Raw genomic sequence first — 24896 nt, 5'->3', positions numbered from 1 at the left:
GATCAATTACAATTAAAAATATGGATGAAACTATTCCAGCAAATGCAGTGATCGAGTTCAGGTTTCGTAATTGTCTTATTTAAGTTCATTATTTTATAAATGTTACCGTAACAACTGCAAAAAATATCCTAATAGGCTCTATAGTTGATATAGGCCCACTGTGGTTCTGATTTATTTTCATAAATAAAAATGTTTTTGAAAACATCCCCCCCTCAAGTTTTTTCTGGTGGTTGTCATACATGTCAGATTTCAGACTTGTGATGTCAGTATTACTATTATTGCTCCTGCTAGTATTACAGTAATATTACACAGTCAAAAGCCACCAAGAGTCATATCAGGACAGTCAGTCAGTTCAACCACAGAAGGCCTCACTGTAATGTTACATTTATCAATCAGAAATGCCAAACATTACCTAGTTGCTGCTCTTATTGTTATTATTGTTAGATGTTATGCTTTTCTCTGTTTTCTATCATTGTAAATGGAATATCTTTGGGTTTTGGACATTTGAAGGTGTCATCTTGGACTCTGGGAAACTGGGATGGGCGCTTTTTAACTATTTTGGACATTTGTAGACCAAAAAATGAATTAATTAATTGAGAAAAGAATTGAATGAATCAATAATGAATATAACCCTTAATTGCAGCTCTAAATCAGAGCTCCTGCTGCTGCTCTGTGGGAGCAGTTTAAACCTTGCAGCATTTTTATTTTGGTCCTGTTTTTGTGACCTCTATGAGCTCTCTGTTAAAAGTGACATCTGGTTATTGAACACAGATACTTTTCTCCTTCATCTTCGAGGTCCAGCAGGGACTCCGAATGAATTGTCTGGTGTGTATGTTGTACTGAACAGAGCAGAATGTTGTTGTTCATGCGCACAAAGACGCCTCCAAAACTTGTTTTCCCACACAGACTTTAAAGAATCCTATAAAGACAGGTTAGCATATGCTGAAATGATGTCTGTGAAGGTTAGAGCAGTAATAAGTAGTTTTTCAATGTAAACTGCAGGTGTAATTTACTCTCCAACTGAGAATTTAGAAAATGTCATAATTGAACAAATTTAGATATTAAGTTATAATACATTTTTATAAAATATATTGTCTTAAAGGTTCTATTTGTAACTATCAGAAATTCCCTCTCATTAGTGACATCTGTGACCGTTAAATGAGCTTCAGTTAACATCCAGTTGGCACCCGTGCTTGCAGGTGATGTCTTTTTCCTTACTTACAACAGGTTGCAACACGCTGTGGCTGCGGAGCAACACGCTGTGGCCGCAGAGCAACAGGCTGTGGCCGGGGAGCAGCAGGCTGTGGCTGCAGAGCAACAGGCTGTGGCCGTAGAGCAACAGGATGTGCATGGTCTTCCTTTAATTCTACATTATTTCCTCTCAATCTGATGCTCTGTTGAATTCATTTAACAACCAATGCCTATCCATCCTTGACCAAATTGCACTGTTTAAAACTAGGAAATAAACCTCCCCTGGTTGAACGATCACAACTGAGCGCTAAAAAGACTGTAGAAAATCTGAACGTCATTGGAAGGTAAACAGGTCTGAAATAGCACATAACACCTTTAAAAACCATATGTTAACTTCATCACTACAAATTGCTTCAGTCCTTGATTCAGTAATTACTGGTCCCTCCACTTCTCTTCTCTACCTGACTGTGAGCTGTCCAAATAATTTCTTGCTTATTTTGTTAGTAAGCTCTAGAGTGTCAGGTCCCAAATCCAGCCTGACCCTTGCATTGTTTCTATTTCCCATGTTAGTTCTGTTTTTCAGTTTTCCACTGTTGGCCCTGTTATTTTGAATTTTTTTAACAATTCTGTGGCTTCCAGTTATTTTTGACATCCGCACTTTCACAGAAACATAATTCCATCCCCCCCACTTTTTCCTGAGGTAGTCATTGATGAAACGAAACTGAGTTTCCCATATATGAAAAAACTATTGGTCAAGTTAGATTAATTGAAGAGCCATCCATCCAATCACAGCCATTTGACCAACCCACCAGGTCAGGGAGGAGTAAACAGTTGAAGTATTTATATATAGTAAAGTTACATTTGTGCATTCAGCAATGGTGCATCAGTTACTTGCTGCGGCTGTGATAACAGATTAGAGAATAACAGATCAGAGGTATGAAACAGCTATTTAACTAGTTAGTAATGTAGATTTTTCTTTTGTAACTTTGTCTTGTTATGTGATGTGTCAGCTCAGCTAACATCATTGAACATAAATGAAATAGACTATCCTAAATGTAAGCCAGGAGGCATATTTGGTCACTTCTATTGTCGTTTTTAAATAGTCATAGACAAAGGTGAGCATTCATATTTAAGATGTGTGACATCTGTCTGCCTAATGGTAAAGTCCTAACAACCAAATTAATGTTTATTAGCATGCTAATCGCTAATTAGCCACCATGCTAGGTGGACTTTGGCAAGAATATGTACAAGTTCCCTCTGTGTTCAGAATGTAAACTCACATAGTTTATGCTGTTCTAAGTTAAATGTCAAAGGAATATGTTGCTTTAGACGTCATAGTTTTACTCCTTATGTTAGGGAGTAATGCGTGTTTTGCATTTAATATAAGTTACAATGAGCTATAGCTTGCACTGTGTATTAAAGCTAGACCACAGTAATATTACTATCTATTATTGAGCTTAAAAAGGGTTCAGATGGTTGTAGCTGTGACCTGTGAGAGCTAGTTGCTCACTCTTTGCACTCACTAGCCTCAAATCACCTGCTTATGTGATTTTCTCCTGTAAGCTTTGAGGAGGACCTCAGATGAAGAGGGACGGCTTGTTCCCTGTGGCTGTTGGAGAGGAACTGACAGCTGCTGCTATACAACCTCCTGAACAACAATTAAAGACAATTAAAGGTCCCCTTTGGATTCCTACTAAAAGAGACACTTTTTTTAAAAAAAAAAATTGAAGACAGTTTAGGTTGTACTAGTCCATGGACTCAGAAATGACTCTTTACTGATACTGATTTGTTACCAGGGTCCAATTTGTTTTGCATCTATAACTATCCATTTCATTTTAATGGAAGTGTAAGTTTCCTTTCATTTCATGTCTATAAGGTATGTAAGGAAGTAGGGTAAAGATACTCTGTGATTATCTTAAGCATAATAAAGATAGCAATGCTCCAGTACAGCAATTAATACAAATAACTGGATGTAAGTACTAAACTGCTACCAGACCCTAAATAAATTCTCCTGAGTTGTTACACTCATATGGTCCCGGTAATTTTTTATGGTAAGCTGAAGCAGTGGTTACAACTAGAGCAGTAGAAAAAATTGTTGAAATGCATGCCATTCATTTTGATTTTGCATGTTGAGACTGGAACAGGGCTCGAAGGTGGGGGGTTGCTGTGCTCATGTCCCACCTCTAGAACCCCCACACTTTTAAAATCGCTGCTCTACCCCTGTTACTGCTACTGTTATTATTGCTGCATTTGCTACTTAGAGCTGATCCAGACATATAAATAATCAATATCAACTAAAATAAAGCTGATCAAATGCAGATCTTTTCATCACTGTACTCTGCTGTGTTTAGTCGACTTCAGCCTGCTGCAGTTGCAGTGGTGCTCTCCTTTACAACAGCCTATGGCGCGAGTGAAAATTAGAGAGTATGAATGTCAAATTGACTGTGACTGATGTCCCGGTTAACAAATTACACAGATCCACCAAACCCCAACTCTAAACGCTTTCTTTCAATGAGTAGCAGTGATGGTAATTTTACTGCTACTGCTTCTGTTAATGTTACTGTCTCTCCAATTGTTAAGATAGCCTGACCACGACTTGATGAGACTGATAATAATATATCTGCCTGGCCGATCTACCATGTTGATATGTCCCTTGTCTTCTAGGTTGTTGATTAATGTATTTTCAATCAATTAAATTATTAATTGTAATTTACCGATAAAGTTAGTGATAATGCTTCCACTATTACTGCTACTTAAAGTGTTATGACTATTATTAGTGTCACTATTACTACTAGGCTGCACAAGAATGTTTTGCAGGTAGGAACATTTTTATTATGTGCTTTGTCTGGGGGAAATAATAGAATGTGGAAGTCAAGCCAAAGAGATGTGTGGAGGAGTAAACTCTGATCATATCTTAACTCAGAAGTTAAGTTACTGTTTTCTCCTTTTTAGTTTTAAAGGTTTATCAGACTCCTAATCATTGCAGTGCTGTATGGAAGATTCAGAATATCTAAATGAAAACTGATTAAAATTATGTATGTATTAGCTGTGTCATAACGAAAAGAAAATCAATGCTAAAATGACAATTATTTAGCCTTTTCTCTTAAAATTCTTTGAAATCAAATTGCCATTTTCATTTCAAAAAAGCTCCTGTGCACCTCCTCATGAAAACTAATGGCAGTGATGAATTTTGTATTTGCGGGTCTATGCTTCTCTCTGCTGGATAACATTGAAATACATTAAACCCTTTCACTTAGTTTTCTGTTGTGGTTTGATTTTAATGTGGCATGGAAACTCATGTCCCAATGAAAAATAATTTATTGTTTAATTTAACTCATGATAGTCCTTTTAGTATGTTTTATTCAATTATGACAATTATTAACACTGTAAATACCTACCTAAAAAAGAAATCCACAATATAATGTTTATAGTATTTTATTTTGTTTTATGTTTGATATCTTTTGTTTAGACATGTTGAATCTTCCATAGAACTGCAGTACACGACATGTGTGATGTAGAGGGGAGGAGCAGCTCTGAGGGGAGGAAACATGCAGTCAACAGACTCCATTTTACAATCCAAAGAGCAAAAGGAGGAAATCAGGATGTAAAAGGCAAGGTGAGTATTAACACCACAGTACTATTTATGTTCAAAGTCTCAGAGTCTGTTCTGTTCAGAGTCTGAGCTCTGTGGACTGTAGAGGGAAGACGTTTGTTGGAGACATTTTTGTGTTTGATTCAAAGTACATTTTCACAATTTGCCATGCTATTGAGAGACTTAAAATCTTTCTCTTGACTCATGAATTCGAGATTCAAACTCTATTTTGTGCTTCATGTTGGAGTCAAGTAGCACATCTGTGTCAAGGTGACAGCGTTTAAAATATATTTCAAGCCAAAGAGAACTTCCTCGTCTATCACAAGGAACCTATGAATGAAGAAAGGGTCATTACGTCATAATACCAACGTTATAATGCTCTGCTTGCTGCCAGACTTTAAATAATAATAATGATAATAACAATAATAATAATAAATTAGCCCTTAGCTATAAAATAACAAAGGCATACATTTCATGGCTATCAGAAACTATTAACTCGATCATCAGAAAATAATGCATCGTCATTATGAATGAAACAGTCTCTGCTGTGATAAAATCAACACCTGGGCTGTAATCCCATCTGTCTGCTGCCCTGCTGTCCACCTGCTCACTCTATCAAAAACTGTAAATTACGTTAAATAACATTAACAGGCTCAGAGTTTATTTAGTTTGAGTATTATCACAGCTTAACTAATTAACTAACATTAGTCTGTTACTAACCTCAGTCACAGAAGCTCCATTCTGTTATAAATCTAGCATAGAGTGTGACACCATGTGTGTTCATGCACTATACAGTGAAGTAATGACCCTTGCTTTTTTTATAGTTACCTTGTTTTCTCACTACTGGATGTGTTGTACAGACTTGTTTGTCTTGAATCTTGTGTTCTTAGTTTGTAGTCAGGTTACTGGTTTACTTGTGCCAATAGTATTACTGTTACTATTATATCACTGTTAGTGCTACTGGTATTAATGCTACTGTTAGTGGTACTAGTATCACTGCAACTGTTGCTATTACTGCCAGTATTATTCTTACTGCTACTGTTAATATAACTACACAACTGGGGCTGGACAAAAAGGTACTACAGTGTATGCCGTACTACTACAGTGTAGAGATGCCAGTAAGGTTTCTTTCATGCTCTTAATTAAACAACATTTTTACCATGTTTTCATGTCAGTGCCACTGTTGTTAACAACATAATGGACGAGTACACAACTACTGTACATGAAGGTCTGGTTATGGTTCGGCAACTATCACAGTTGGTTATGGTTAGTGTTTTGACTAGTTAACACCTTTTATCATATTGTCTCAGGTATTTGTGAGACAATGGAATACAATTTATGACGGCCAGTTTAAGTAACAGATCTGAGTTTAAAGGTTTATTAGACACCAAAATACTACAGCACTGCAGTACACTGTATTGTTGCAACACTTGTTGTTAAAACATGTAAAAACACGTCAATGAGTCACATCATTGCACTGAGTGACATGTAACCAGATATTTTCTAACACAGTTGTTCATATTTTGTAATGATGATTTAACCAGGAGAGCTGACCTCACAATCAGTGGTTCTGGTTTACCTCTCAAATTGACTGAAGTCCAGAAGATGAGTGATTGTGTGGAGGAGGGGAAGGACAGATCAGAGTCTGCAGAATCTGGTTATCAGTCTATGAAGAGTGACCGATCCAAAGAAAAACCTTCAGACACAATGTAAGATATCACATTTCATTACATTAATTTGGCAGGCACTTTTGTCCAAACAGACTTACATTCAAGCTCCATAGAAACTAGAGTTTAGAAGTGTATTCGCCTCGAACAAAAATAGAGTCCCAAAAACATAAAATGTAGCCACCGGAGCTGATGACATCCACTCCAGTCAATGCTTGTGATTCCACCAGACACACTGCAGTGTGTTTCAAAAGCATCCCAGAAAAGGCTCTCCGCTAAACATGCATCTAGTGTATTTTTGACGGATGACACGTCAAGCTGCACAGAGCAGATCGAGCCGGGCAGGAAGTCAGACACAGAAACAGCACAGAGCATCTGGTCAATTCTCAAAATAAAACACCCTATGCAGACTCCCAATTGTATGTCAATAATAAACACAATTAAAACAAATAAAGAAACCCTTTAACTATGTAGCCTACTTACCAATAGCAGAGGCACAAAAATAAAGGAAAAATGTCCATTCAACAAAATCTGAGCAAGTTGACAAAATGGGGCAGTTCAGTTGTGCGGAAGTTATATACTCTCAAAATGACATTTCATCTGGACTTTAAGGCTAAGAGATGTGATGGTTTGAAAGCAGCAGACAGGTCCAGGTGTATGAGGACAGAGGTGAGAAACTTGGCTCTACTTTGTGAGGGAAACCCTGTAGGGATCAAAGAGGTTCTTCTGGAGGAGGATGCAGACAATTAAAGCAGTTTGTTCAATTGTTTTAGAAACACAGGAACATCTGAGAATTTTTTACTCTGAGGAGCCTAGTGTTGTTGTTTTTTTTCAAAATAGGGGTGACAGTGGCAGATTTGCGCCCTGTGTCAGCACAAAAATAGGGCCCAAAGAGTGTTTCTCATAAAGAAATCTCAACTCAACACTCAGACACAAAGTGAGAGACCCTTTGGTCTTTTGGTCATTTTACAGTGATTATATAATGTGAATAAAACTTTTTGTTTTTTCCAGAGGTCAGCACAACAGACAGAGAGCAGATTCTCCAGTATCCAGTTGTCTTTCTATGAAGAGTGACTATTCTAAAGAAGAGCCTCCATTCTTCAGTAACAAACCTGGACCCTCAGACACAAAGTGAGAAAACTGCTACAAGCTTTATCTCTAGCAGACTATTGACAGTGACATTCATTTGTGAACTGAGAGACCCTTTGTCCTTTAGATATTTTAACAGTATTTATATAATGTGACTAAAAACCTTTTGCTGTTTCCAGAAGTCAGCAACACAGACAGAGAGCAGAGTCTCCAGTATCCAGTTGTCTTTCTATGAAGAGTGACTATTCTAAAGAAGAGCCTCCATTCTTCAGTAATGAACCTGGACCCTCAGACACAAAGTAAGAGACTGTGTCTACTGTAAACTGATGTGATCAAAGATGATTTAGTTATAAGGAAGAGAAAATGCTATGATATAAGATTTCCATTCATGAAGCAGAACTATTGGTACGGAAACTGTTTAAAGGGTAATTAGTATAGACTGTATACAGTGTTCCCTCTAGGTTGACTGTTTTGGGGTGGCAGGGGTGGCGCTGTCCGGGGTGGGGGTGGGGGTGGGGGTGGGGATGGCTGATCAAAAACTTGGAAGACACTTAGCAGCCAGACATTTCTCCGTTCTCTGTTTAAGAGCGGCTAAAATTGACACTCAAATGAGAATTGCTGGTCTACCTTAAAAGTCAGTCCAACTTACATGAGCCTGGTCAGGTTAGGCTAATGCATTGTTGTTAACCTTGGGGCTAACCCCCTTCAATAGACTTTAGTCTTTTCTTGGTCTTGAGAAGCTGCAGTATTTATTAACTGATACACTGTAGCCTGTACTGTACATTTACTGCCACATAGACAACTTACTGCTAACCTTTTCCTCTGCTCCGCTTGCATTTATTTGCTCTCTCCACTCACTCAATCACACACTTACAATGCACACACATTATGCACTGCCCTATTCCTTAACAGAGCTATGCTACTCTTTAATCATATTAAATTCATGTTAATGATCGTGTGAAATTTTAGCAGTGGCGCTCATTATTTTTTGCAGCAGCGGTGCGCTGCTGCAAAATGTAATGAATATAGGGGAAACACTGGTATATGTAGATGTAAATGACCCATTGGTTTGCATTGGAGCTGGTTTGAAGCCCAGAGTTGCAGTATATGGTCGGTGCCATCTTTTCCATCGAACCTTCCAAATAAGGAGTGCAGGATGTTGCCTTACATGCTCTGAAACACGACCTGCTACCCCTGATCAAAATGAACACAAGCTTACTGAGAACACGGAGTGGTCACGGAGTGGTGCACACTTGGGCTAACATTAGATTATTTCGCTGAGTTGTGCTAACATGGCAGGTATCGTTATAAAGTAACATTAAACATAGTGAGATTTTGCAACAGTAGTCCGACTCAGTGCGAGTTCGAGCCGGGGACAGCAGCAGATCAGCCAAGTGTCAATCACAGCTGTCAATCAACGCCCACATGGTAGACATCAAAGCTACTATAAGTATTCAAATTTTATTAACAGAGCAATAATTTCCAAAACGACCACCAGCACACTTATTAGAGGGCCTGAATTTTGAAATTGAGAGGCCATAATGGGCTAGTGTAGTTACTATTTAACCAAATAGATCTTAACCTGTTTTTGTAATCAGAAATTATGATGATATTTCTGCCACAGAACACCTGAAGAACCATGTTTGAGTTCACCAAAAATATTTACACATCTGAAGTTAAAATCACAGTAAAGATTTACAAGTTACAATCTGAAAGAGTTAAGTAGATATTTAAGTGCAACAAAGAAAGGTTCCCTGCTGCTCAGCAAAAAGTAAAAGAACTATAGGTTGGAATGCACCCCTAGCTCCGCCTTCCTACCTATCAATCATCATGATAATCTGCCACCTGAGCTGAGGCTGAGGTAACCAGACTATAAATCCACATCTGTTTCTACAATGTTTTAAGGATTCTGGAGGAGCAGCTGTCCTGCTGTTCTTTGTGTCATCACGTCCTGAGGGATCCGGTCCTTACCAGCTGTGGACACTGGTTCTGCAGACAGTGCATCACCTCATACTGGGACCAGTCTACTTCATCAGACGACTCTTCCTGTCCCCAGTGTGGAAAAAGATCCAGAATGAGACCTGGACTGCAGAAAGACAGTCAGACTAGCACTTTACAAAGTAAGAATGTAGATCTGTCTGCTGATCCTCATGCCAATTTGATTTTTTTCTACATACAAATCTAAACTCTTCATCGTCTTTCCTGTTTACTCACTGTTATTATTATCATTTGGCTACTGAAAACTAACATGAGATTATCTGTCAGTCAAATACATTTTTGATGAGACCTTTTGTTATTGTGTTACAGTGGATGTTGGTCTGCAGGATGTTTTAGATGAACATAAGAGAAGTCTGAGGAGGAGATGTCAACATGTGACTGAAGGAACTGATGAAGCAGGAAGTGAAAGCCTCCTCAACAGGATTTACACTGAGCTCTACATCACAGAGGGTCAGAGTGAAGAGGTTAATACCCAGCATGAGGTGTGGCAGCTTGAAACAGCTTCCAAGATCGAGACCCTCCATGACACTCCAATCAAGTGTCATGACATCTTTAAAGCCTTACTTGACCAAGAGAGACACATCAGAGTTGTTCTGACAAATGGCGTCGCTGGAGTTGGAAAAACCTTCTCAGTGCAGAAGTTCACTCTGGACTGGGCAGAGGGCTTGGAAAACCAAGATGTCAGTCTGGTGATTCTGCTTTCATTCAGGGAGCTGAACTTGATCAAAGATGAGCAGTACAGTCTTCTCATGCTGATCCATGATTTCCATCCAACATTACAGAAGGTCACAGCAGAGAAGCTTGCTGTCTGTACAGTTTTGTTCATCTTTGATGGCCTGGATGAAAGCAGACTCTCATTGGATTTCCACAAGAACAGGCAGGTCGTGTCTGATGTCACACAGACATCATCTGTCAACACGTTGTTGACAAACCTCATCAAGGGAGAGCTACTTCCCACAGCTCTCATCTGGATAACTTCCCGACCTGCAGCAGCCAATCAGATCCCCCCTACATTTGTTGACAGGGTAACAGAAGTACGAGGCTTCACTGATGCCCAGAAGGAGGAGTACTTCAGGAGGAGATTCAGTGATGAAGAGCTGTCCAGGAGAATCATCTCACACATCAAGACAACCAGGAGCCTCCACATCATGTGTCACATCCCAGTCTTCTGCTGGATCACTGCTAAAGTTCTGGAGCACATGTTGACTACAGACCAGAGAGGAGATCTGCCTAAGACCCTGACTGACCTATACTCACATTTCCTGCTGGTTCAGACAAAGAGGAAGAAGCACAAGTATGATGAGGCACATGAGAGTACACAGGAGCTAACGGAGGCTGACAGGGAAGTTCTTCTGAAGTTGGGGAGGCTGGCGTTTGAACATCTGGAGAAAGGAAACATCATGTTCTATCAAGAAGACCTGGAGCAGTGTGGTCTTGATGTCACAGAGGCCTCAGTGTTATCAGGATTTTGTACAGAGATCTTCAAAAGAGAAAGTGTGATCTTCCAGAAAACAGTCTACTGTTTTGTTCATCTGAGCGTTCAGGAGTTTCTGGCTGCAGTCTACATGTACCACTGTTACAACAACAGCAACACAGAGGTACTGGAGGACCTCCTGGGAAAAAACTACAAACACAGGGAATCAAAACCAAAGTCTTTCCTCGAGAGGACTTCTGCTTATTTCAGAAACACTGATAACCGTGACTCATCCCTGGATGTGTTTCTGATGGGAGCCATGGAGAAATCTCTCACAAGTAAAAATGGCCAACTGGATCTGTTTGTTCGCTTCCTTCATGGCCTCTCTCTGGAGTCCAACCAGAGTCTCTTGGGAAGCCTGCTGGGTTGGACAGAGAACAGTCCAGAAATCATCCAGAAAGTCATCAACGACCTAAAGAAGATGAGCATGTACGATATCTCTCCTGACAGAAGCATCAACATTTTCCACTGTCTGATGGAGATGAATGACCGCTCAGTACATCAGGAGATCCAAGAGTTCCTGAAGTCAGAGAACAGATCAGAGAAGAAACTCTCTGATATTCACTGCTCAGCTCTGGCCTACATGCTGCAGATGTCAGAGGAGGTTCTGGATGAGTTGGACCTGGAGAAGTACAACACATCAGAGGAGGGACGACGGAGACTGATCCCAGCTGTGAGGAACTGCAGAAGGGCACAGTAAGTCCAGATGTGATTAACATTATAAATCAGTACTTTACATATATAACTAAATATAAATTATTATTTTAAATGAATACTATTGTTAAAATAGTGTTCTACTAATAATCCAACAGATTCTGTTTTACCACTATATTTGAAAGTTTAAAAGAACATCTGTATCATTTTTTAAAGGAGATTACTGAAGGCCTAGAACATTGCTTTCACACAATGTCTGTGAGCCATTTAATAGTGAGCATGGGGAATATTAGGGGATGCCACATTTTCTTCTTAAGAACATGGAGTAAAAAAACCCTGCTCCAATTTATGGTGCTACTTACATTGTATAAACATCATAAGATTATTTTTATTAGGGTTTTGATTATTTAGATTTAGAAGATTATGAAAGGTTGCTAAATCGTAAGTTCTGAAACCTCCAAATTGATTATTTATTAAAATGGGTTTCTAATCAAGATGGCCTCATGCTAACTTTATGGATACTGAAATGGGATTAGATCACATAGACACATGCACATTACGGAAGTCTCACTGTAACTCCATTTTCTCTGCCTTCATCTGCAAGGCAAAACAAAGATTAAAAGTCTGCAGGTATGCAAGGGAGTGATGAGAATTATTGTTTCATATCAGACAGTGAGATTCGATTAGCCGGACCACTGATGTGAAAAGATATTAATCAAAACAGGAAACGTCAAACTGTTTTGTCATCAAATGCATGAAGTAACTATAAAGTGTCCTCTTTTATTACAAAATATGTTGTATATGTGTGTCATGACAGACTGTCTCACCGTGGACTCTCAGAGACTCACTGTGAAGTTGTGGCTTCAGCTCTGAAGTCCAACCCCTCCCATCTGAGGGAGCTTGACCTGAGCGAAAACAACCTGCAGGATTCGGGAGTGAAGCTGCTGTCTGCTGGACTGGAGAGTCCAAACTGTAGACTGGAGACTCTGAAGTATGTACAGTTCAGTCAGACCGACAATTACACCTATTTTGTTATTCAGGCTCTGTAAAGCATGTAAGAGAACCTACAGTAGCCACAAAACTAGCGAAAAATGCAAAAGGCCCTCTCTAGACCCAGTGTTGGTTTCGTCCGTTCTGGGCAACTGTAGAAACATGGTGGTGCGACATGGCTGGCTCCGTGGGAGGGGACCAACTCCCTTTGTAGATATAAAGGGCTCATTCTAAGGTAACAAAAACAAAACGATTCTTATTTTCAGGTGATTATACACTAATTAAACCATACTTATAAATATTATATTCCATTTCTGCTAAGTCTGTTCCACTAGATGCCACTAAATTCTACACAATGCACCTTTAAAAAATGTGCAAATTGGAGATGGAAGGAAGGGTTTGAATTTGATTTACCATAAAATCTGCACATGAATATTCTAGCCACTCAAATGTCTCTTCCAAAATGAGCGTCACATCAGATACCCACTGCCATTATTACTTGGCCTACATGATGGAAAATCCTCAAAACCCATGATACAATGGCAATTTCATGAATGAGAGTTGAAAAAAGCTAACTACTCAAACGACTAAAGTTTCATAATTTAACACGAGACTAGGCTAGTTTGGTGTCCCTAGCCAAGGGGAGGCACAACTAAGCTATCAATGCTAATGGTTTAGCTGGCTATATTGCAATGCAAAGAAGTCTATATCAATCTAATGAAAAAGTCATTGGGGCTGCAGCCCTGAGTGCCCAGGCCAGGGAACACCCATGGCAAATTCTTCATATTCTCCCTGATGTTCTCCCAGGTCTTCACTGCAGACACATTCAGTTCTTGCTTGTTGTGGGCTCTTTGCCTTCAGTCTGTTCTTCAGCAACTGGAATGCAGCTCTATCAGATTGAGATGAGGTGGCCAGTCAAGGATATTCCACCACTTCACCCTGAAAATCTCTTTGGTTGCTTTGGATATATGTTTATGATTGTTGTCCTGCTGAGTGATGAAATGCGGTGCAATTAGTTTTGATGCATTTGGCTGAATCTGAGCATACAGAATGCTCCCATATACCTTTGCATCCTGTTGCTTCTATCAGCAGTGATATCATCAATAAATTCCAGTGTACCAGTTCCATTGGCAGCCATAAACTTACTTAAATTAAAGTTGAGAATGAAGTATACATTATTTTAGTTCAAATTGAATGTTCTGAAATACAGAACCTGAAGAAGAAAAAATAGTTTTCAAAATCCTTGACTAAAACTCCAGATCTTTGGTTCATAAATTTCTGGGACAATATCTGGATATTTGGTATAGTAACAAAAAGTAGGTACATATTTTTCAAGCCTATTTTGGGACAATACTCACCAGCTCGTATGTACATTAAAGGAGTTATTGGTGTCTGTAGTGATTTCTCCTGTCCACACTGTCTTTGAAGCAATCCCCTTATAACCTGAGTCCAGTGTTATGAGATGGAGGACAAAATTTATGATGCTCTGTGTAAAAATTACTTCTAAAGTTTAGCTTAAACTGATATGAGTTATACATATCAAGTATCTGCTGCTGTTTGAAGATAGATGTCAACCTCTTCTTCTACATTTTTTAATTACCATACCTTCTCTTACTGTGGAGCTCTTTTGACATAGTGTAATTACAACTTAAAACAGTTGATCATTTTTTCTGAGCAGCCCCCACGAAATGACTTGTTTTATTATCAGAATTTGATCCATTCATTCCAGTAACATTTTGAAAGTCTAAAAGAGCCATATAATGAAATTACTCTATCCCATTTAAGTCGGCATGTCAACTAGCTGGGCCAGCACAAGTCTCAGACATGCATGCTCTGAACCGACCAGGGTGGAGAAGGACTCTGCTGTGGATGCTCTATGGGACCAAAAATGCAGAAGTGTGAGGAAGCAGAAACGTAGCATACTTTCTTGGTTTCATACTGAAGCCAAAATACCTCATACTTCCACTGAGCAACTTTCACAGGAATGAACGCAGCGCCATCTTTGAATACATCCATGATACCTTCTAAGATACCAAATACAGGAAGAAGAAGGTTGTGTAATGAACAGATTTTGGTCAAACATGTTTGATTTGATATTGCTCCTCTAATTACAGTCTTTATGAAGTTCAGCAACATTTTATGAATCAGTGTTGACATTTGTGTCTGAAAGTTGTGGTGACATTCGGATGATGTTCGTTGAAGGCTGAAATTATGATGATCCACAATAACACAATGACAAAGGTATTCTGCTTATTTTAGAGAAAAGCTCATTGATTAGGACATTGTAATGTTGAACTACACATTTAAAACCTGAACACACCTGATTGGATTGTAAATGGATTTTTTTCATTTGTTCTTTATTCAGATTGAGTCGGTGCAGTTTGTCAGAAATCAGCTGTGCTTCTCTGGTCTCAGCTCTGAAGTCCAACCCCTCCCATCTGAGAGAGTTGGATTTCAGCTACAACAATAAGCTGCAGGATTCAGGACTGAAGCTGTTGTGTGATTTTCTATCAAGTCCACTCTGTAGACTGAAGACTCTGAGGTCAGTTCACTGACTGTTAGATCTTATATATTTAATTAACAACAAAACTATTTGATGTACATACATAGCTTACATCCATTTTTCTTTTTTCAGTATTTTTTCTTATTTCACAAAATTTAGTCTGTAGTTAACAGGCGACTGAATAAAATAAAAGATAAAAAATGTCCACTGTTGTTATAGTAAATTTGTGTTTATATAGTAGTTTTTGGTAAAGAGACACATCTGTCAAGTCATGGCAAATATATTTAAGTATATCAGAAATCTTAAATTTTCCTCAAGGGGCTTTACAAGCTGTACAGCGTATAATATATTCTATCCTTAAACCCTAAATAAGAGAAAATGCCCCAAAAAAAGACTTTCACAGAGAAAAAAAGTAATAAAGACATCCAATAAACAGAGGGTTAGAGCGATGCAATGCAATGATTATCAGAATGTTTACAATAATCTTGTAAGCAGGACAGACATAGTTTTTAATTAATAAGGCTTAATAAATTCATTGAGACTGAGACCGAACCAACGAAAAATATAATGCTAACAATTACAAAGGCCTGAAGCAATCAAATAATAAGCAACTAATTGGAGGTTCAGGGAAAAAAAGATGAGTTTTAAGTATGAATTTAAAGGACTCAACAGTCAGACAAAAAGATAATTCCAGAGAAAGGATGCCAAATAGGAAAAGGCCCTGCTGCCTGCTGACTTCTTTTTAACTCCTGGGACACCTTGCATTTGGACACCTTGCATTTTGAGAGCGGAGAGCTCGGAATGGATTATAAGGTTGAAGGAGATCAGACGGGTACAAATGAGCATGCCCATTTAGGATTTATAAGTAATCAAAACCATCTTAAAGTCTGACCTAACAAGGATAGAGAGCCAATAAAGGGAGAGTAGATTTGGTGTAATATGGTCTAATTTTCTTGTTTTAGTTAAGCTCCTAGCAGCATCACATTTAATCTGAATTCAGAAGCAGGAAATTAATTGACACCCATTTTTCACAGCAGCCGAGCAGGCCTCTAAGTTAGTAATTTTAATTCAATTCAATTCAATACAATTTTATTTATATAGCACCAAATCACAACAAAAGTCATCTCAGGGCACTTTTCACATGGAGCAGATCTAGACCATACTCTTTATTATCATCAACAGTATTTTAGTATGATTATCAGCCTTCATAGGCACATACAGCTAAGTATCATCCTCAACTGCACGTCATTTGGCTAAGAGGTGAGATATAAAGAGAGAAAAGCACAGGGTAATGCTGAACTACACATTTAAAACCTGAACACCTCCTGATTAGATTATAAATTTATTTTTACCTACATAATTTATTCTTTATTCAGATTGAGTCGGTGCAGTTTGTCAGAGATCAGCTGTGCTTCTCTGGTCTCCGCTCTGAAATCCAATCCCTCCCATCTGAGAGAGCTGGATATGAGTCACAACAAGCTGCAAGATTCAGGGGTGAAGTTGATGTGTGATTTTCTGGAGAGTCCACAGTGGAGACTGGAGACTCTGAGGTCAGTTCACTGCCTGTCTATTACTATTGTTGATCTTATATATTTAACAACTTAACCATATATATGTACATACATAACATACATCCATACAGTCAATTTTATTATTTTTATTTTTTTATATTTCAATTTTCTTAGGTAGAAAATTTAGTCTGTAGTTATAAAAGATGATTGATTCTTAAAGAAACTGTAGAAAATGTCCACTGTTAGTTGTGAAAGTATTTTTTCTTGGTCTTTTTTGGTAAAGAGTCACTTCTCTATACAGAATATCTATTAACTAATATCTGTTTTAAATTGATTAAGTTTACTTGCCAAAGACATTTTTTTTTTGGTTTGCTTTCATGAATAATGTCTGTTCACTGATGTTGATCATTCAGAACACACTCAAACAACTGCACATTTAAAGCCTGAACACATCAAATTGGATTATAAATTTATTTTTATCTACATCATTATTTTTTATTCAGATTGAGTCGGTGCAGTTTGTCAAAAATCAGCTGTTCCTCTCTGGCCTCAGCTCTAAAGTCCAACCCCTCCCACCTGAGAGAGCTGGATCTGACAGAGAACAAGCTGCGGGAATCAGAAGTGAAGGTGCTGCGTGATTTTCTGGAGAATCCACACTGTAGACTTCAGACTTTGAGGTCAGTAGTGAGTTGAAGTCAGTCCATGTTGATGAGTCCATTTATTAGCACAGAAGTCACATTTTCATTAACTGATTGGCATCAGCTGCTTTATTCATGCTTCATCATTGTTAGCTCATTCATCAGCTTCTTGGCATCAGCTCACCTTTCGCCACCCTTTCATATTCATACATTCATACAGCAACGCCCATAAACTGACACTGTTACCCTGTCAACAACCTGACCCTCACTGATTAGTATCCACCAACCCATCCTTCTTATGTCTGAATTTTTTTTAGTAAAGCTGATTTAATTAAGATTTAATGTTTGTTAAGAGGGGATTCGTTCTCCTACTGAGTCTCCCTCAAAAAGCAGAGCCCTTTCCTCCGACTCTAACTGTATTATCATTTGCTATAAATGGTCAATTCCCTGATTGAAGATTCTCTGACTGAAATATATTAATGTATATTTGTGTCTAGGATCTCTGATTCTGATGGTTCACCTGTCACATGGCCTGGAAACTACAAGATGAGTGGTTGTGTGGAGGAAGAGAAAAAATCAGAGTCTCCAGTATTCACTGATGTTTCCAAACATTATCCTCTAGACTTCAGTGATGAAGTTGGATCCTCAGACTTAAAGTAAGAGACTGTTTCTATTGAAAGCAGAAATGCAGTTCAGTAATTATCTTAATGTAAGCAGGAACTTTTGCATCTTTTGAGTATAAATTTAACTCAAAAGGGAACTTGATCTCCCCTTAGTGGACATTTTCTGGGAGATGTATTGGCAAAAGCTTGGGGTGTAAATATTGATTTTGTTGGGCTATGTTTGCACTTTGGGACGCATTACAAGTCCATATTAATCCCCACTTCAGGTAAATTTATTTATAGTCAGATTTGAAAGTCCAGATAATGATTAACAGCTTGTTGGTTGTGTGAAACCACCAGAGTTATCTTTAGTAAAGAGATACAGTCTGATTGTTTGAACTCTCTTCATAAGACAGTCCAGATAACTGCTGTGTTTGTATTTATTCCTACAGGGTGGAGGACAAACGAAACAGCGCTGCACCTGACAGACATAAAGACTGTGAGTGTTGAGACCATGACCAGTTCAAAGTGTGATTGTGACATGACAAAATACACATCTAAAGAAAACTAGTTGCGATTAAATCTTGATCCCTGTGAAGTCTGTTTCTGACTAAGCTCTGCCCACCAGCTTTTATTCCACTTTAAATGCACCATGGTGCGTTTAATCACTTATCAGAGATTCAGACTGAAAATTTTCCCATTTGAAGACATCATCTTGCACTCTGGGGAACTATAATATTAGACATTTTTAGAATTTTCTGGTATTTTCTTCTGCTTTGTGCTGATCTGTTTTGACTGTTGGGAAAGACAATGTGTTGTCTCACTGCAAGAAGGTCTTCAGTTTGATTTGCAGTCATTTCTGTGTTAAGTTTGGGTTTTGTCCTTGTGTTCAAATGTCCAAAGACTCCTAATTCAACAATTAAAATGTTGTTGTGTTGATAGTTTGTGCAAAACAAGACACTTTTCTTCACTGCAATGATTGAAATAATACAGTGAAAACACTTAATGGACACTTTGTAAATCAAATTTAACTTTGGTTTTGGGAATTTTTTTGTTCAAATGTGGTCTCGACTGAAAAATGACTGATGTGCTTTGTCTGAACCTTTTTACAGTATTTCTTTGCCATTTTGACTTTACTGGAAGGTTTTCCAGTAGAGACTTACAGGAGACATGTAGCGAAAGTCTCTGTCCAGCCTTAAATTGGGACTTTGTGTTGCAGCTTTCTGTATGAGTCTAACCCACTGGACCACAAGGATGTCCAGAAGTGAGTTTAACATCTGCTGTGTGTCTTCTTCTCCACATCCGATGGCTCTAATCTCCCACCAGGTGCGTCCACATCCAACGCAACCCTCAATGTGTCTGAGGACAACAGAGAGGATCAGCTGGATCCTGATGATCCAGAGAGGTTGAAGAAGCAGCAGCTTGTGTGCAGGGAGAATCTGACTGGAACAAGTTACTGGCAGGTAAAGTCAATACAAATGTCCATTTTTTACTTTAAAATTGTTATTAATTTGTTATTGATCAGACTCAGGTTCCTCCAGAGGTTAATACTCCTTACATCTAAACTCTCCTCGTTTTCTCTCCTCTCACTCTCTGCTCCTTCCTCCTCCATCAGAAACTCCTCCTAAGTCATTTCTACCTCCTCATCTGTGAAAGCACCAGCTGCTGTCCAATGTAGCAGTGTAAAGTTAAAGAGCAACTGATCATTTAGACATGTGAACTAGTGATAATCAAACCAAGTGATGAAAAACAGTACAGAGTGAAGGTGGAGTAGAAACTGAAGCAGTGAGGATCATGTCCTAGTGGTCAGTTTCTGTAACTAATGTTGTCACTTTCTGCATTTTAGGACTTCACACCCGAAGTGCTGACTGAGTCTGCAAACATTTCATACAGGTAACCAAAACATGCAGAATATTTCATCCTTGAACTTCGTTAACTCCTTTCAGTGATTACGCTTCACTTTTAACACTTCTCATACTCTTCATACTCCTGCAGCTGCTGCCTCACTCACCTCTTGTCCAGCAGTTCAGTTTGCTCTCCAGCTTTTTAAGCACTGCGGCAGTCACAGCACATTTTGTTCAGCAAATTCATTCTTTAGTTTTTATTCATTCAAACCAGGAAAAAGGCTGGATGAGTTTGTGTTTATGTTGTTTAATCAGCTCCTCTGTGTCCTACAGGGTCAGGTGTCCAAGTCCAGGTGTGTTCCGGTGTACTTTGACTGGACTGGTGTTTGTTATGGCTCAGAAGGCAGAGCTACTGTACAGGACTGTCCAATGGGATCAGAACCTCCTACAACAAGTTGGCAAGATGGCTGCAGGGCTGCTGTTCAACATCCAGAGTCCTGACGGTGCTCTCAGTCAGCTCCAGCTGCCACACTGTGAAACCATGGATGGTAAGCTGATTATTGTGGTTAGTGAGTTTTATTAAAACAATAATGAGTCTCCTCTTAGCAACCCCTACAAGCTGCAGAGTTCATTACAGCCACAAGACGAACAAACTCTGTCTGTTCTTAGAGTTGTACCAGCAGTGGAGGTAAACATGTAAAGATTGTCCTGAGGGTGGCGTTAGAGGAAAATAAAAGGGTTCATCATCTGGGGAGCATGAATGTGTTCAGTAAATTTCCACCTAACATTGCTGACAGTCGTGTTGAATGATTTGACCGACCAGACTAAGTGTCCTAGAAATCAAATAAAATAAGCACTAACATTATATGGAGGTTGTTGTTAGTAAAATAAATCTGTGTTTTTTCACAGCTCCACTCCCTGAAGGTCTGCTGTCTGTCGTCCACATCACTGATGATGGAATGAGCATCCTGGAGCCACTGGAGATTACAGACACTCATGTGGTTGTGAACATCCCTCACCTCTCTGCCTATGGTGTGGTCTGGGATCTCGTTAAGAGGTTTCTGAACAGCACACCAACAGTTAGTGGCCAGGTTCTGCTGTTCCTCCGACCTCCATGCATACATCATCGAATACTCGATGTATTTCTGCTGCAGGACAACATTCCTCTGACAGAGGTAAAACTACCTGTCATACAGTATGTGCTTACCATCAACCTGAACTTATGTTTTAAACCACAGCTGTTTCCACAACAAGCTGAACAGTCAGCCACACCTCACTCCTCTATACCTGTTATCAAACCTTCTCAAGCTGTGGTAAGAATAATATGATTGTCCAATCTGAACTAGAAATCTTCAGATTGCTCTTTCGTTTTTAGTTGTTTTTTTTCTGGGTTATCTCTAGAGGGCATTATTGTCTGTTACAGTGTCACTCATGGTGGTGTGAATATTGAATAGTGGGCTAGATTAATATAAAATTAAATATCTAGGTATTCCATATGGCAGCGTGTTGCTGCCACCATGACAAAATAAATAGTGGCTCAGTTTTTTGTTACAAACTTTTCTTGTTTTAACAAGATATTTTTCATGTTTTTCTGAAAAAACAGAAATAATATTTTTACAAGAAACTTTTCTTGTTTTAATTAACAACATATAAATTTATCTATATTTTCAACATCGAACTGCTTCTACAGGATGTCCTGGACAGATAAAAAGGGAAATCCTTTACAAACATTACAGTGTTATATTCTGCCACCGCAGTGATGGAAGCTTGTTGACTTCCACGTACAATTCGTCTAGATTTGTCTATAGATGTCCAGCATATTCAAGAACAGAATATGAGTAGTGCAGAGAAATCATTGTCTATCTATCTGAGAATAAACACCATATAAAAATGTCTTATCACTGAAGGTTAAAGCCCAACAAGGAGAAGCTGAGTACATCAGGATCTCCTCTGACTGTCATCTCATCTATGGTCAAAGTTACAGTGTTCACTGTGAACCTGAGGCCTCTACAATTCAGCCTGAGGTGAGTCAGTTCTGAAACACTTCCAATGGTTACAATCTTAATTATTATATGTACATTTTTGGAAAATAGATTCACAATCAGAGTACTAGATACAATTTTTTTTGCAACTGGTGAAATGACACTTTGTTACTGGTTTTCAGTGTGCACCATTTCATACAAAGTGTGGACCAAATTTCTACCCAACATTTGAGGTTTTCCTCACAACAAACCAAGAGAAAGTGGCTTTGATGGTCCAAGACCAAGAGGGGACACCAGTGTGGAAACGTGATGTGTATCTGACAGGTAAAGCTTTCACTTTGCTGCAGCAGCACTTCACCTCATGTCAAAGTTTAGACCTCAGTTACAATCCACAATCCACAAGACATTATTGCTCTAATAATGAATCAAAGATCCGCTTCTGGATTTGTTATGCAGCCTTCAGACAATGTTACAGAATTCTGAGAGGTTGTATTTAAGAAAGAAAAAAGATATATTTTAGATAAATCTGGAAGAAAAAATATTTGGTCCGCTGAATGATGGAGAAGATTTTTAACCCACTACCTTTCTGAATCAAAATAAAGATGGCAGCCCGTCAGCTACCTGTATAGGTAACCTATTCGAAATTTGGGAAAATGGTTAAAAATCTTTATCATTCAAAGGATGAAATTTTTTTTCATCCAGACAGTTAGAAGAGTGTTTGAGGATTCTTGAAATACATTTTGGATAAAAGGTATGCTATTAACAAAGATGTTTTCTCAAACATCACAGATAAATTATCTTTTAAAGAAACAGAGCGTTATATCTGTGTCTGTTTATGTGAAAAGTGGCCGTGTCGCTCTGCATTTTAATGAATGTAAGCATGAAGTTAGCCATCTCAGATTTATGGGCATACAGGTGATTAATATGCCCAAACATGGAGGGAAGAGGTACAGACTGTTGCTCCAGACAGAAGCTTTTTTGCAAACGCTTACACCTAATGGCTTAAAAGAGGACTTTTCTTTTCTTTTCTTTTTATAAAGTAGTTGTTTCCATATTGCTGGCTACCTGGATAGCCCCTCCCCGCCACATGGAGATTTTGTAAAAATGTTCATCATTTCTAAAAGGTATCTGTTTAAAAGTGGCAGCAACAGTCTTTTTTCTGGTTGTCTTCCAGGTCCAAGAAGGGAAAATCTACAGAGGAATCTCCCAGCAGGGGACATCGTCCCAGCAGAGAAGAGGCTGCGCTTGGTTCGGACAGAGTTTGTTAGAAGAATTACTGAACCTGTTCTAGACCAGCTTCTGGATAAACTTCTTGAGCATAGTGTTATAAATGATGATGAAATGCAGTCAGCCAGAACAAACACATTAGCAAACAAAGCTCGACACGTGATTGACACAGTACGAAGAAAGGGAACTGAAGCCAGCTCAGTTCTAATTGCTGCCCTCCATGAGGTGGATCCGTGCCTTTCCAGACTGCTCAAGTTGAGCTGAGTGTGATGATGAACCTGTATAACAGCTGGCTGTTTAACAGTCTCAAGTTACTTGCTGTCTTTAATAAGAAGTTTTGACTTTTAAGCCTGTGTTTTTAATAAGTAGACTTTCAGTCACGTTTGGAAAAAAGGCCTTCAGAAAAAGATCGAACAAAACCTGGAGTACATTGGATGGATTTTGAGCAGAGAATAATTCCCCTGAGAGGTTGTGTTGTCAAATATGAACTTAAACAGATGTTGTTGCTGTTACATGAGACCTCAAATGAAACACTCAAACACAAGGTTTTTTTGAGTAAAGCCATGAGTTTTATCCAAAAAATGTAATGAAAAGTGCCGTCAGACCTTTTTCTAAATAAATGTAAAAGCCTTAACTGAGTAGTTACGTATCCTTCTTCAACAATGAGAACCATCACCTTTCTAGATCTCCACTACTTTTTTAGAGTTTTAAGAAGGTATGTTCTTAAGTAGCATGTATAACCCACATTAATTTGACATGTAGAGTTAACTTTGGTGTTTCTAAGAGTTCAAGATCTGTGCAGAGAAAGGGTTAAATTTTTACATCAGCTCTACATCACTCCATCTAAATTACACAAATAAAACAAATCGCTCACCTCGCTGCTTCAGATGTGACTTAGATGAAGGTAAATTCCTACTTTTGCATTTATTTTCTCATACTTTTGTGCATATTGTTCTACGTGTCATGTCATAGTCAATATAAGAAAGCAAAATAAAATGTTGCTTTTTTTAAAAAAAGAGCAAGTTCGACAGAAAAATCCCAGGAGCTTCTCTGTTCATCTCTTACATTGGTTTAATGAAGTGCACAGAAATCAAATAAACAGAATCAAACCATCAATTGTTGCTTTCTGTTATTTGACTGGGATGCTGCACTGAGAACAAAACCACCAACCAAAAAACAAAACCTGAACACAAACAGACCAACAGGAACACAACCTGAAGAGGACAAGAGTTCAGCTGAGAGCTGCTCTGAACAGCTGTGAAAATTAATTTACAGGAATTCACCAGACTGAAGACAATGTGGTCTGATGTCAAATGATGAAAAAGTTGGAGTGTTGTTTCCACCACTAGATGGAGACAGAACATTATTGATGAACAAAGAAGCTGAAGCATCTGTTAGAAATGAAAATCTGAAAAACAACATATTCCTATTGAGAAAGATTTCTGAGTTCAAGTTATACACAATCAAATCACAAGTAAATCAGAGCACAGATTATGGGATGCCAGAGTAATTATAGACTGAGAGAATACGGGACCAAACTGGAACTAAAAAAGAAGGTGTCTGTTTGACATTAGCAGTAGTATTTTAACCATTCAACCACTTTTAATCTAATTTAATACCTTTTCATTTTTTTCTGTGGTCCAGACTTTAAAAATCAACCTTAGTGCAAAACTCCTGCTTCTAAAATCCTTATCAGGCAGTTTCATCAACATCATCATAACATCGTCATTACAACACAGTCATCATCATCTTCATCAATAATATCATCATCGTATTGAACATTTATGACTTTGTGACTCCTAGAAGAATAAAACTTCAAAAGCTAAATTTTATACCATTAGAATAATTTGAAAAATGTTGAAATCACACAAAAACCTTACACAAGCATGTGTCAGTTTTTATAAATCTGTGAGGACACACACTGCCTTTCAGTT

The 24896-nt window shown here is 38.5% G+C and overlaps 2 protein-coding genes across 5 annotated transcripts in view; one reads left to right on the top strand and one right to left on the bottom strand.

Annotated features, from left to right (window-relative positions):
* Window positions 1–24896, bottom strand: part of LOC137173324 (NLR family CARD domain-containing protein 3-like) — a 121352-nt gene that overhangs the window by 46295 nt on the left and 50161 nt on the right. The window lies entirely within an intron of this gene.
* On the top strand, window positions 1993–24078 carry LOC137173325 (protein NLRC3-like). Of its 2 annotated transcripts, XM_067578107.1 has the most exons (21): window positions 1993–2125; window positions 2755–2866; window positions 4661–4807; window positions 6328–6492; window positions 7462–7581; window positions 7719–7838; window positions 9445–9659; window positions 9847–11707; window positions 12483–12656; window positions 15021–15197; window positions 16535–16708; window positions 17173–17346; window positions 17805–17963; window positions 18362–18408; window positions 19236–19372; window positions 19756–19802; window positions 20087–20301; window positions 20663–20928; window positions 21661–21777; window positions 21918–22059; window positions 22910–24078. In XM_067578107.1, exons 4-21 carry the CDS (start codon window positions 6389–6391, stop codon window positions 23224–23226), a joined length of 4566 nt encoding a protein of 1521 aa, XP_067434208.1. In that variant the 5' UTR covers window positions 1993–2125; window positions 2755–2866; window positions 4661–4807; window positions 6328–6388; the 3' UTR covers window positions 23227–24078. The 2 variants fall into 2 exon arrangements, with proteins under 2 accessions (XP_067434208.1, XP_067434209.1); XM_067578108.1 differs by lacking the exon at window positions 6328–6492.

The sequence above is a fragment of the Thunnus thynnus genome, chromosome 21 (genome assembly GCF_963924715.1).
Source record: "Thunnus thynnus chromosome 21, fThuThy2.1, whole genome shotgun sequence".
Lineage (NCBI taxonomy): Eukaryota > Metazoa > Chordata > Actinopteri > Scombriformes > Scombridae > Thunnus > Thunnus thynnus.
The sequence above is the reverse complement of the archived record's forward strand: the minus strand, read 5'-3'. Positions and strand labels throughout refer to the sequence as shown.

Excerpts from the sequence above, each read along its gene's own strand:
- LOC137173325 (XM_067578107.1), top strand. The coding sequence starts at position 6,389 with ATGAGTGATTGTGTGGAGGAGGGGAAGGACAGATCAGAGTCTGCAGAA. Across the intron at positions 7,582-7,718 it reads CCTGGACCCTCAGACACAAA|AAGTCAGCAACACAGACAGA; the intron begins GTGAGAAAACTG and ends TGCTGTTTCCAG. Across the intron at positions 16,709-17,172 it reads TGGAGACTGGAGACTCTGAG|ATTGAGTCGGTGCAGTTTGT; the intron begins GTCAGTTCACTG and ends TTTTTTATTCAG.